The following is a 14,691-nucleotide window of genomic DNA, read 5'->3' on the forward strand; positions in this document are numbered from 1 at the left end:
TTCCAAAGTGGCACAGAAAAACCCTGTCTTGAAAAGACAAAAGAAAAACAATGATGTGGAATAATATGAGAACAAAAATTTTCACATCTGATCTGATCTTTTCACCTCTTTTGTTTATTTGTTGTTATGTTTTGCTTTTTCAAGACAGGATTTCTCCGTATAATAGCTCTGGCTGTTGTGAAACACACTATGCAGACCAGGCTGGCCTGGAATTCACAAAGATCCACCTCCCTCGGCCTCCTGTTTTCTGGGATTAAAGGCATGTGCCAACACCTCCCATCAAACTTTTACTTTTTAGATGTTATGATGAGTGACTTGTGCACATTCCTGTTTTCTTATTGTTTATATTTATTGACATACTCTTAGAATATAGTCCTGTATGTATAAGTGAGGCTGGCCTCAAACTCATGACCTTCCTGCCTGTGCCTCTTAAGAGCTGGGATTACAAGTGTGCACCCCCACACTTGGCTAGCTTGTTATTTAAATGGAAAATTTCAATATTTACATTGCAAGTAACCATAAACAATATAACTTGAATATTCATAGTGAAAAATATATAACATATATATATATATATATATATATATATATCTTTTATTTTACTTTAAATTCTGGATTAAGCAAAATCTTGATGTGTGTGAGATTATTTAACACATGAATTAGTGGGTTCACCTTAAACCTGAAAAGTTCTATGATGTATTGCATTTGTAAGGACATCATGTGATTACATAATTTGTAAAATCCTTGTGAGCACTTGGAATGCAATCTGACAAGGCCTCCTCATCTGGCCTCTCCCTTTTATTAACAGTAAATTAATAATGTACCTAACTAATGCATGTTGTCTTGGAGCAAAATGGACTTATTAAATTCTTACTGACTGATACTGTCTTTTCAGATGAGTGGCCTTTCAAAATTGATGCAGTCTCTAGCAGATGAATCACAGTCTGTCAAATCACAGCTAGCTGAAGTAAGTTAAGTTGAAATAAATTGGTCTGTCATTTCTGATGACCATTTATGTTTCATATTATTATTGGGTATATTTGTCAGAGTTTTTTAGAGGAACAGAATTTAGAAGATGTATATATATATATATATATATATATATATATATATATATATATATCGGGTATTTATTAAAGCGTTTCCAGGCTGTGATCCACTCAGTCCAGCAATGTCAGTCTACCAACAGAGATTCCAAGAATCCAGCACTTTCTCAGTCCATGAGGCTGGATGTCTCACCTGATACTCAGTATACACTGGAATACCAAAGAAGTAGGCTGTAATGCCAGTGAGGGTGAGGACCAGCAAGCTTCCTCCTTCCAATGTCCTTTAGATAGAAACAGTACTCACAGCTTCCTTGGGTTTTAGTTAATTCCAGTTATTGTTGATAACCAAACATAGCCATCACATTAGGTAATAAAATATTGTTAGTATTTGAAATGTAGCCAAGCTTAAATAGGCATTTGTTTTAATGTGTTACTTTGATTGAAATTCATTTTCCTCTGGATATATTTAACCTAGGAATGTATCTGAGCACTCTTGAAGTTGTGTAACATGTATCGATAATAAAAAGATTTGCTTCCTGCCATGTAAAGTTTAGGTCAGGAGACAAAGAGTAAGGACTGTGGTGTCTTTCTCTAATATCTACTCCTGCACTAGTGAGCATGAGGACTGTCCTCATGAGACCTCCAGAAAGCCTTCAATTCTGGTTAGAGTTTCTTTTTTAAAATCACAAAGTGGGCAGGCAAGCAAGCAAATTTTTCTGAACTGTACATGGCAGTAGAAGGTTGCTAAGGGTGACAACCCATTCTTTCAGCTATTTCTCCATGTTATTCCCTTCCTGGTAGCAAGTGAAGCCATGTTTGGCAAATAGGCAGTACAAGCAGTGTTTTAAGTAAGCCGCTAAATAAACCAGTAATTCTGTAACTAATAATTGTTCTTTTCTATTTCAGTAGTTAACAAAATTGTCTGCATTGTACATGGAAGGTTCAATAATTTGTTCAAAGTCATATGGCAAATGAGTGTATCAAAGTAGTGTTGATACTGTCTCTGCTGTAAATAGTGGAATGTTTTGGCCTTTGCTTACATTTTATGTTCTCCAGAAAAGACATAATCAGGGGGCTTTCTTTTAAATTGTTTTAAACGGTGTATTTCTATTACTTAGGCCAAAACCACACTAAGAATATTTGAAATAAATAAAGAACGACTTAAAGGAGTAATAACAGATACCTTTAATTAAAATTCTCAACTTCAGGAAAGCGTGCATCAGGTTTGTAGACTACAGATATTCTTTTAGATATGAATATAGCCTTTGATGTTCTGGGCACCTCACGAATGAACCATGTGTGGAATTGTGTAGTGAATGAGTAAAGTTATGAGAGCAAGAAGTCTCCCCTGCAGACTCCCATAGAGGATTTAAAAGTGTGTTCTTCCATCTGTCTTCTCCCATGATAGAAGGCAGTCAGAATTTTTACTCTCACAGGAGACATCGGCTAACAGGATTCCTCACAATAAAGACTGCAGTAAGAGTTAACAGATTACCAATTGGGGTCCTAGAGGAGGGAGGAGTTCTTGGGTAATATAAAGTGACAACTTACCTTTTATCCTCACCCTCCTCTCTCCTACACACTAACACACACGTGCTCTCGCTGCTGTTGTCATAAATCTGTTTATCTTCCCAGGTCCCAGGCCCCTTCCCCTCTGTATCTTTCCTTCCTTCCTTTCCCTCCCTTGCTTTCTCTCTTTTCCTTCCTTTATATAGTGTGCACATTGAGATGGGTGTGTGTGTGGGGGTGTGGTGTGAGAGTTTGACTGTGCACAGGTGTGACATGGTGTTGGTCCTTACCTTTACTTTGTTACAGTCATACTGTTCCTTTCCTCTTGTGGAAACGCTTTTACTATCTTCCCAACTTACTAGTGAGACATTTTCTTCTTACAGTATTATGGATCTCTAAATAGTAGTCTGTCTGACTTGACTATATATCCTGAGTTGCCCGACGTTTTATTTTACTACTTGGCTTCCTGTAATGGATATTTGTAATCTATCTCAATGGAAATGTCAATCACTCAACTGCCTTGGATAATTTGTTCATTTACAATTCTATTATTGTTATTATTGTTATTTATTTTTTGAGAGTGTCTTGTATTGTAATTCAGGGTGACCTGGAACTTACTGAGCTACTCAGTCTCCTAATTGCTAGGTTCATAGGTATGTGTGTGCCTACTGTCAGATTTTTCCTCTTCTATTTTTTATTTTAATTATGTGCATGTGTGTAACTTGATTCTAGATATGTGCACACAAGTGCAGGTACCTTTGGAGGTCACAAGCATCAGATCCCCAACATAGTCTGTAAGGGGAACCAAATCCATGTCTCCTGAAATAACCATAAATATTCTTGGACTCCTCCTTCATTTTCTTCTGGGGGCCATTTTTCTTGGAATCTTAGATTCTCCTAGTTCAATAAGAATGTGTAATGAGTGGCAGTGGTGGCACATACCTATTTATCCCAGCACTGTGAACAGAAGCAGGTGGATTTCTGTGACTTTGAGCCCAGCCAAGTCTACAGAATGAGATCCTGGATAGCCAGAGAAACCATATCTCCAAGAAGGAAATAAGGGAGGAAGGAAGAAAGGAAGGAAGGAAGGAAGGAAAGAGAAAGAGCAAAGGAAGAAAAAGAAAAATGTGTTCTATAGATCTACTGGGCATTTTTGTCCTGATACCACAGTTCACTCAACAGCCAAGGATTCTTGTTTCCTTATCTAAAATGTTCTGTTTCCTGTTTCAAAAGAGAACATTCATTAACTTGTTTATCTTTCAGATAATAAGGTACAGTAGGTATTTTAAAAGGAGATTGCATAGCTGTAAAGGTCTTATTTTTCATTTTTAAAAAGATTTTATTTTGAAATTAATTATTATTTTTTAATTTTGTGCATGTGTTATTTGTGTGCATTTGTGTTCATGATTAAGGTGCTCTCAAAGGCCAGGGAAGGATGTTGAATCTCCTGTACTTTGAGTTATAAGTGACTGTGATGAGCCAGATATAGGTGCTGGGAACTGAACTCAGGACCCCTTGGAGAACAGTGCATAGTATTAACCACTGAGAAATTGCTCTAACTCGTTGTTCTCTTTCATGTTTCTGATATATAGATACTTATTTGCACTTCTTGGTGTTTTGATTCTGTTTTGTTGTTGTTAGTGTGACAGGGTTTCTCTGTGTAATAGTCTTGGCTGTTCTGGAACTCACTATAATCTCATGCAGGCTCACACCAGGATATCTTTCTGCTGTGCTGCATTTTTTTTTTTAAATAAAATTTTGATATTGCTGCATTGTCTTCCCTTTCCATGTTTGGTTTTGAAACTTGAATGCTGTGTTGATTATTGGACCTTCTTTGCTTTCTGCCCTTTTTTTCTCCTCAAACATTATCTTTCTGTTGTCTTTAGCTCTCTGAGATTGTGTGATGATGTGTCACATAGGGTTTCTTTAATATGTTGGATTCTTACATTCTGGAAACTCTTGAAATTGTGGGTTACTAGAACTATTTATTGTGATAATTTAAATTTTGTTTTTTTTTTCATTTTTATTTAAATTTGAAACATAGTTGTCAATCCCAGTTCTCTCATGTTCCCATTCACGCCTATAACCCCCACCAAAACCCTCCCTATCCCCTTTCTGCTTCCCATGGAGTGTGAGGCCTTCCATAACCATATAGCAATCCAAGAAATACTGGAGAGACTAACTTTAAAGCCCTTCCATCATAATGTTATTGACGACTACCTGATTTGTTGAGTGTGTTTGTGGGTGTGTGTGTGTGTGTTCATTTGTGCACGTGGATACAAGTGTGTAACTGTGTGTAGTGACTAGAGGCCTTAACAGTGTCAGGAATGGTCCACCTCATTTTTTTAGAAGGAATAATCTCTCTTAAGTAATTCTGTCTATCCTCCAGCTCCCTATGCCGAATAGGATGACTTTGATCTCACAGAATTCCACCTGACTCTGATTCCTGGGCACTGAGGTGAAAGGTGTGCATTGCTGTGCTGGACAACATTTCATCTCATTGAGCTGGTTGGCCTTAAATCCAATTAGAAAGTGGTTGCTTACTTTAATAACACTTATGCTACTGTGGTACCATAAGCCACATCTTGCTGCTGGGTTGTTATTTCAGCTTGTGTGCTTCACAGGTAGGTGACATTGATGAATATGTTTTGTACTGCTGTATGCATAACACCTTACAGCACTATTGAAGCTTGCAAGTAGGGATGAAACATTCAGCTATATGTATGCATAAAAGAAAAAATGAGATGAGTTGCAGAAAATGTGATGTGTATATGCATGTTTGAGAGAAGACGAGTACAGGGAGGTAATAGGAGAGATATCAGGAGCATGTGTGTGCTTCTGTGTGTTGGTATGTGTGTATATGTTCAGGCATTCATAGGGACAAGAGGAGGACATTAGATCTTTAGAATTACAGGCACCTGTGAGCTATTCAGTGCAGGTGCAGGGAACTGAGTGTGGGTCCTCTGCAAGAGCAATATGTACTTTTAACTACTCTACTGTCTCTCCAGTTCCTTAATTCTTCCCTTTTGGTTTCCATTCCTCCATCTACTACTACTGCTTTCAATCATGAGCCTCTCTGGATTGTGTCAGGGCATCTTAGTTTATGTTTTTCTAACTGGCTTATGTTTCTTCTATTGTCTGTGGATTGTTTGGTCTCACATGTGTTCCTTCTGTTTGTCCATTTTCTTTTGGGGTTGATGCCTTTTCCTTTCACATCTTTGTTCTATCATCTCAGATTTTAGAAAACATGGTGGTGAGGACTCCTGTGTTGATTGTCCTTACTATAATAAAAGCTGAGTCATCCTCACTTCAAAGTCCTACCATGTATACCAGGCTAAACTGGAACTCACAGTGAAGTTCAGGCTCAGATTATCTGCAGAATATATATATATATATGGACATTGGTGGCACATACCTTAAATTCCAGCACCTGGGAGGCAGAGGAAGGTGTATCTCTGCTGTGAGTTCCAGGCCAGCCTTTTCTACAGAGTTGGTTCTAGGACAGGCTCCAAAGCAATACAGAGAAACTCTATTGGGAAAACAAAACAAACAAACAAACAAAGTAATGAGATGTAACACAGTATATAGGGTACAAAGATAGAAATAATTGACTAGATTTTTCATACAAGTATGTGTCAAAATCATGTACTTGATGAAAATTTTCCTTGGAAAACTGTTGAAGAATATTTCTAATTGTATAGTCTTCTGCTTTGAAAGTTCTTTATAAAAAGGAACCACATCTGAGTCCCTATTTAAGTAGCAGCCCTATCTTTTTTAATATCATTAATGACACATTTAGTATCTTTTAATGATATTGAAAAAATTCATCTAAAAATTGTGCTGTCTTTCACATCCTTGTTATTGTTTTGCTATCAGTATTTAGAAGAAGCTAAAATCATGAAAGAACAAATAAATCAACTCAATAAACAGAAAATAGCAATCAAAGTATCTAACGTACAGGCAGAGCAACTCCTAAAAGTTAAGGAAAATCAGATCAAGATAATGGCTTGTTGGATTTAGTCATTAGTTGGTCACAATTTTATACTTAATTGTAACATCAAATAATTTTAACAGCTTTTATTTGCTATTGTGTCTTTTTGTTACATTTCAAATGCTTCTAGAACATACATAGATTTGTAATACATATGGTAACACTCCATGTCTTTGTTCTCCAGTATCTTAGCCTGGAGTTCATGAATAAAGAAATAAAATAATGATTTTTACCTTTTTGTTGTTTTATATAACCAAGTCCATTTAAATGAAAACAAACATTAGACAATATTTGGGAATTTGGGCATCGTTTTTCCAAACTACTTCCTGCAGGTAAGGGGCTCTTTCAAGGTAATTCCAAGAAGATGCAGAAATCCTGGCTGTAGTTTTAAAGGCTGGTTTGTCAAGCTGTTTTGAATGTAGGATCACCTGATACTCTGTTTCAGGCAGTGTGGCTTGATCAAACCACATTAGTCTGGAAGGAATCTACATCTTTTCACTTTCTGTGGAAACAAAAATAGAAATCCTTTTCCCCAGTAACTTGTCCTTGAACTTAAATTTTGGAGTCAAAGCATTTTTTTATTTAATTTATTATTTTATATATCCATCCCAGTTCCCTCTCCCTCTCTCATTCCCTCCCTTCATTCCACCCTCTCTCCCTCCCTACTTTCATTCCTCCCTCCTTCCCTCCCTTTTATACTCTCTGCCCTCTCACATGCACTCTAAACACCCTCCCCTCCCATCCCCCCACCCCAATTCCATATGTAGGGGAATGCCATCCAGTTGGGGTCATGTAGATCTGACAGGACCTGTGAAGTAGGGACTAGGGCTTCTCTCCTGTCTCTAGGTAAAGGCAGCTATCCCTCCATGGCAGATGTGTTAGCAAGGTCCTTTTGTGCACCAGGGATACGTCCTGGCTCCACTGTCTGAGTTCCCTTAGACTGCTCAGTCCCTTGGCTGAGAGGCATATTCAGTGAGGCCTGAGTCAGTCCCATGCTGGCTTCCCAGCTATCAATCTGGTGGCCCATTAGCTCCTTCCTGTTCAGGTATGTTGTCTCTATGTGTTTCTGTAGCCTGGTCTTGTCCTCTCCATCTTCATCCGGATTCTACTTCGACTCAGTGTTTATGTATGGGTGTTTGCTGTTTGCTCCTGTTTCCATCAGGCACAAGTTTAGGACTCCATGGATAAGTTAGATGTTGATCTCACTCTCCAGGAAGGGATTTATGGTAGCCTTTCCATGGGATCTGAGATTGTTAGTTGGCAGCAGTCTTGTAGGTCTCTAGACCTTTCTTTGCATTCAAGTTTATCTTCAAACAATTATTGGCTCCATATTTTATGTTCTCTCTCTCTCTCTCTCTCTCTCTCTCTCTCTCTCTCTCTCTCTCTCTCTCTCTCTCTCTCTCTGTCTCCTCTTCTATTCCTAACCGGGCTCAAACTTCCTGGTCCTACATATTTTCCTTTCCTCCCCCTCCTTTTCTCCTACTTTTCTCCCCATTTGCTGCCCCCCCACTTCCCCTGAGCTCTGGGGGACCTGTCCCTTCCCAGTTCTGTGAGGGACTTCATATGCATGTGTTAGAATACACCTTGTATCCTACTTTGTCTGGTGATGTGAATTATAGGCTGGTGATCATTTGATCTAGGTCTAAAATCCATATATGAGTGAGTACACACTGTGTTCCTCTTTTTGTGACTGGGTTACCTCATTCAGGATGGTTTCTTCAAGTGCCATCCACCTGCCTGCATGCTTCCCACAGAGGCCAGAAGAGACCACTGGATGTCCTGGAGCTGGAGTTACAAGTGGCTGTGAACCATCTGATATGGGTGCTGGGAAAAGAGCTTAGATGCTTTAGCAGAGTAACGAGTCCCGAACTGCTCAGCTATCTCTCCAGTCCAACTGTAAATTAGTAAAAAAAAATATATAAAGAATGTCAAAAGAAAGTATTTTAGGGAGTGGGGAGATAGTTTAATGGGTTAGTGCACTTGGTCTCCAGGCATAAGGACTTGAATTTGAATTCTAAGCACCCACATAAGAAGAGCATGGCTGCGCATGCCTGAGAGCCACACACAGGGGACAGAGACAGTGGAGATTAGAGCCTGTTGAGCTGCCATGCTTTTGAGATAGTAGAGTTCTGATTCCATGAGAGGTCTTGTCTCCAGGCAGTAAGCTAGACTATGATGGAAGAAGACACTTGCATCTTCTTACAGCATGCTCTTGCAGCTGTATGTGCACATGCATACTCATGTGTGTATGATACACACAAAAGAAAATATTTTGTTGCTTTGTAGTTAACAAGAATGAACCATTATAAAACACTGTATTTGATTTTGTTTTCTCTTCTTTCTTTTCCGTATTCTCTTCATCCTTCCTTCATTCCTTCCTTCCCTCACTACCTCCCCTTCCTCCATTCCTCCCTTCCATAATATCAATAATATTTTTTTTTGCATATAGAGTTTCAAGAGGTATTTTTTTATTACCAGAACTCACTTTATTATATCAGGCTGGCTCCCATCTCACATATATCTGCCTGCCTATTCCTTCTGAGTAGTGGGGTAAAAGATGTACCATGTTCAGCAAGTGAGTTTTTCAGGATTACTAGTCCCTAAATGTGGACTTAGAAAATAAAACCAACTATTTACATATCTCAATTGCAGACAGATACTTAGGACACAAAAGAATTTATTTATGGGGATTGATTTAAAAAAATTATAATATTTAAAAAGTTACTTGTGCATGTATGTGTCAGGTATGTGCATTCAATGATGTGGGTATGGAGTTCAGAAGACAAATTTTGGGAGACAGTTTTCCTACCATGTGGGTTCTGGGGATTAAACTCAGATTATCAGTCTAAGTGGCAGATGCTTTTACCTGCCAAGCCATCTCATTGGCTCAGGATTGAATTTCAGATAAGTTCTAAATTGTAAAGCTATTATCATGAGTCATTACCTTCTCTTTTTGTTTTCTCTTTTTACTCAATATCCAGTCTCTGATGGAGAGCCTGCTAAGGATGAAAGACTGGAATCCTGTGCTTGGGGAAGATGAAACTGATGATGGTAATCTGGATGTAGAAGTGAACAATGACTTAGAGAATAGCGTGCACTGACTTGTGGTAACTGGCTCCTTGTTTCCTCTTCATTCCACATGTGTATCGAGCTCCTCATATACTTAGACTTGGCACATTTTGTCTATCTTCATGAAGTACCACGCAATCTTTCCACCTTATTTAGCTAGTCTTTTGTGTAAATCTTTCTTTTCCTCTTCAGAGTTGTAGACTTCTCTTTTGTTCTTCTCTATAGCCTATATTTCTTCATTATAACAACACTGCTCTTAAGTTCCAAAACAAAAGGGGAACTATAGTAAGGTATAGTAAGGTATATTTGTATTTTTCATTTTTATTTTATAATAGAAGAAACATAAATTCTAATTATGTTTAATAGTCCTTAACTTGGAGCCATGGTTCATTAATAATTTTAGTGTTGAAGCCACGAGTGACTAATTAACCTGGAGGCTGTAATGTCATAAGAATCTAAGCATAGTTAAGTCCATGGACACTGTTTATGTAAATATTCTGTTCCTGTTGGGTCTCTGTAGTGCACTGTCTATCTTCCTGAGTGTAGGTCACTCTACCTTGTGTAAATTATTTTATTTTAATTACTCTTTTTACTGAGACAATCCCCTTGTCTTAGCTGTGAAATGTTGGAATTAGAGTAAAGAGCAAGTAAGTTCAGCCTCAAATTGTTTAATTTTGGCCGGAAGAGGGGTTGCAAGACTAGATGAAGAACTAATGCATTAATTTGGATGTGTTCACTAAGTATGGTGTTATTTTTCACTGTAGGTAATTTGCTTTGAGGAAGCTAATATATGCTACTGAGGTTTGTATTAGTTCGTAAAAACTAGATGAGAAGGAGCAGGACCTACAGCAGAGATGAAATCTGTGTGTCCTTATGTAACTAATTTAAAGATTGCTTTTTTTTTGTATAAGATTATGTGATAAATGATTAGAATTTTCTTTTTCTGTTGATGTATTAATTTTCTGTGCATTGGTGGTTTGCCAGCATGCTTGTCTTTTTGAGGGTTTGAGATTCCCTGGAACTGGAGCTACAGACAGTCGTGAGCTGCCATGTGGGTATAGAGACTTAAATCCGGGTCCACTGGAAGAGCAGCCACTGCACTATCTCTCCAGCCCCTAGGATTTCCTTATCAATTTCTTTTTTTATATCAACTTTAGAAATTCTTATAATTAGAGTATTTAGAAATGTTCAAATTGTACACTCATTCCTTCCATTAAAGATATCTTCAGAAATATTATTGTTTTGTTTCATCATTCACCTTGTTCATTCTTTTCTTCTGGTTCCAATGGTTCCACATACTCTTTTGAGAAATAAATAATAGCTGTGTTTTGTTCTGGTTTATTCCCTCTGTCTGTTCTTAGTTAATCTGTGTAAAAAGTCCTGATTGTATAGGGTGAAGGCTGCTTTAGCAGCTGCACTGGTGTCTTTATGTTGTCCATGATAACATCATCACAGGGAAAATAACTGCAGAACAGTAGTATGGGGTATATTGGGGATGTGTGGGTTTTTTTTTTTTTTTTTGTGTGTGTGTCTAATTGATAATTGCTTTTCTTCTTCTTTTCCTTCTTTAAAGTTAGGTGCTTTGTTAAAATTCCTAGAAGGACACAGAAACCAAATTTATACTCATTTATCTGAAATAGATGCAACAAATGATGATCTTACAGGTAAGGGTTCTTGACGAGCATGTCTCCTTAAAGAGAATTAATTACTTCTGAGTTTTACAGTCAGTGGTAAACGTACTCCATTTTCTCTTATATTTATGTAAATTATTAAAAGCATGTAAAAATGTGGAGTATGGTGCATCTTTGTTAGGGTTTCTATTGCTATGTAGAGACACCTTGACCATGGCAACTCTTATAAGGAAGACATTCATTGGATCTGGCTTATAGTTCAGAGTTCTAGGGCCTGCAGATGATCAGTATACCATAAAGTAGTATTCCATAGTAATTGCACTGCAGAAGGTCACACAGGCAGACATGGTGCTGGGGAAAGAGCCAGAAGTTCTATATCTAGATCTGTAGGCAGCAGGAAGGAAGAGTTCCACTGGGTCAGACTTGAGCATCTGAAACCTCAAAGCTCACCCTCAGTGACAACTTCCTCCTAGAAAGCAATACTTCCTAATAGTGTCACATCCTCTGAGCCTAGGGTGACATTTTCACTCAAGCCACCACAAGGAGTACAATGTTGAATATAGATTTAGATGTTAAAAAGTTTTAAATTTAATTTTTTCCTTACATTTTTAAAATTGAGAAAGTGACCTTCAGGACTTGAGCTTGTAATGTCTACTACTTTAATATATTCATATAATTTATTAGCATACACAGTAGTGACTTTAGACCTATAAAATATATATTTTTTAGGGAAAGCATTAAAAAATTTGCTGATTTTGTTCACATTGAAAAATAGTTTTTTCCAGTTGTGTTTGTGCTGTAAAAAGTATATCACATATCACTTTGTTAATGAAATAAATTCATATGTTTATATCTGAAGAGAATGGATGGACATATTCAAATGTCTGTGCTGGTTAACTCAGAATGGGAACACAGGCATTTTTTTTTTATTTCTCCTCATCTATATTTTCTTTTCAAAACAGGCTTTATTGATCCTGTTACAATTGCAAAAATGATGCAACATAAGACAAAAGCTTCTGCTTGTGGAGCTTCATTTCCACCTGCCTGATGCTCTTCCTGCCTGTTTCTACCTCTACACCTATGATCACAGGCAAGGCCCCTTCACTGATTACACAGCTGAACATAACCATACCAGAAATCAACAACAACAAAATAATCCTCTCAATGAGTACAAGAAACGTCAATATGTAGTCAACCATTACCACGGCTTCCCAGAACTTCACATTTCTTCCTTTTCATTCTTAACTTATTCTGTATTCCAAACGATAGCCAGAACCATTTGAATCTGGACCTATGCACTATACCAGACTTCATCATTGGAAGGCCAGCTTCAGTGTACTTTATCTTCTTTATAACCTTCAAGACCAGGGTTGAGATCTGATGAGAAAAAGACCAAAAGTGTCTCAAAGGCCTTTAATTCTTTGAATGAGAAAAGTGCTTAAAAAAGATTGAACCATTGGATTAAATTGCTCTACTCATTGATTATAGTAATTGTATTGTTATTAGACCTGAAAAAAAAAAACTGGTCTAATTAAAAAAAAAAAAATGCTGCTATCTGAGATGAATGGTATTAACAACGTGGAAGATACAGAGAGGAATAGGCACTCTGTTCTCAAGGTAGCTTTATGGAGGCATACATTAACTTACATGTATCTTAGTAGGAAGTACCAGTGTAGCAAGCAATTAGTTCACCAGTTATTCCATTGTTTACTCCTTCTCTTGGCCAGTCTTAATCCCCTCCCCCCCACCGAGTAATACTGGAAACTCTTGTGTGTGTAGAGCGTTCCTCCAAATCCACCTTTTCTTTTTCCATGGTGTTTTTTAAAAATTATTTAAAGAGTTTTTATTTATTTACTTTATTGGGATTTTGCTCATATATATGTCTGTGTGAGAGTATCAGATCCCCTGGAACTGGAGTTACAGACAGTTTTGAGCTGCCCTGTGGGTGATCGGAATTGAGCCAAGGTTCTCTGGAAGAGCATTCATTGCTCTTAACTGCTGAGCCATGTCTCCAGCCCCAACATTCTTTCCTTAATGCGTCATAAAATTTTTCAATAATTTTACCATATGGAAGCATTTTTCTCTAACAATCTCTCATCTCCCATAGTATCTGGCCTTTTTGGTAATAATTTATAGTGTTCTTCCTTTAAATGTATGTTTATATGTAACCCCAGGTTTCTTGAAGTCTTCACATTTCTACCTCAGCTTCTCACATGTCTGCTTTATATAGGCTTAAAATTCCTGCACCTGGCCTGTACAGTGCCCTATTATAGTGTGTGGGTTCAGTGCTTAAAAGCCACTTCTTCTGAGCCTGATGGTATGAATTCAGTCTCCAGTGGAAGGAGAGAACAGACCCCTGCTAGTTGTCCTCTGACCATTGCCCACCCGGGAATGCAGGCTCAGGTGAACACACACACACACACACACACACACACACACACATACACATTTTTTTAATTGAGCTATTCTTTTGCCCAGACCCCTTCCCTCTGAGCCCGCCCCTGCCTTCCACGTCTCCCAAACACTTAGTTTTAAAAGTTTTAAAATGAGATAAAGTAAGACCCTAGAAAAAAGAGCTTGAGTGTATAATGGTAAAATAATTTGTATTGTTTTGTAAGACTTCTTTGCATTAGTATGATTCAATTATATTACAGCTTATATTGATCATTGATTTCTTGATAAGTGACTTGTTAGATTTGGCAGACAGCATGGATGGGCATTTTTTTTCTGGTATAGCTTTACAATTTTTGCAGAAGTCACCTATGCATGATTTCCTGTACATGTTCACTTTGCTATTACTGTATTGACACAAACTTTTCTTTTGGTCCATATGTTTATTTAGCTTGCATTTTAGAATAATAACATCCCATTGCATATAGTTACTAAACTTTTCCTTGTTATGATTTTGAAACTGCCCTTTTGAAGTATAGTGCATTTTTTCTTGTATTCGACTGGTTCACATATGTTTCGGGAATGATACCTTAGAGCAGGTCAGAGTTGAGGATCTCATTTCAATATTAGAGCTGTGTAGAGTTGTAGTAATCATAATGATAGAAAAGTGAGATATGTAAAAATAATGGTATGCTAGTTCATACCATTCACAATCACTTATAATTGATAATCCATTTTGTGTGTGTCTGTATTCATATGTATATAGAGGACAAAAGTAGATATTCAGGCTTTCCTTCAATAGCTTTCCCCCTTATTCATTGAGAAAGCTCTCATTAAACCTGGATTGTGCTGCTCAGTGAGCCCTAGGGATCTTGTTTTTTCCCTTTCCAGCACTCACACAGGTCTTATATGGGTGCTCATGACCCAAACTTTGGTCCTCATGTTTGTTTAGCCAGTACCTAACTGACTGAGCTATCTCCTCAATTTTGTAGGTGATTCAGTAGTATAGCAGTTGAAATAATGGAAAAGTCATTATTCTTTCCAGTATTCATTT

At 37.6% G+C, this 14,691-nt stretch overlaps 1 protein-coding gene and 1 non-coding gene across 2 annotated transcripts in view; one reads left to right on the plus strand and one right to left on the minus strand.

Moving 5' to 3' along the window:
• The window catches only part of LOC127218135 (melanoma inhibitory activity protein 2-like), a 90,636-nt gene that overhangs the window by 47,287 nt on the left and 28,658 nt on the right, over window positions 1–14,691 (plus strand). Inside the window, 4 exon segments of the mRNA XM_051179144.1 lie at window positions 896–967; window positions 2,165–2,269; window positions 6,432–6,555; window positions 9,529–9,638. Of these exon segments, the coding sequence (XP_051035101.1) occupies window positions 896–967; window positions 2,165–2,269; window positions 6,432–6,555; window positions 9,529–9,638 (411 nt within the window).
• Window positions 12,520–12,648, minus strand: LOC127218138 (small nucleolar RNA SNORA61). The gene has a single exon (XR_007834154.1). It is a non-coding gene; the product is annotated as a small nucleolar RNA SNORA61 (small nucleolar RNA).

Source organism: Phodopus roborovskii, unplaced genomic scaffold (assembly GCF_943737965.1).
Source record: "Phodopus roborovskii unplaced genomic scaffold, PHOROB, whole genome shotgun sequence".
NCBI classification, from domain to species: domain Eukaryota; kingdom Metazoa; phylum Chordata; class Mammalia; order Rodentia; family Cricetidae; genus Phodopus; species Phodopus roborovskii.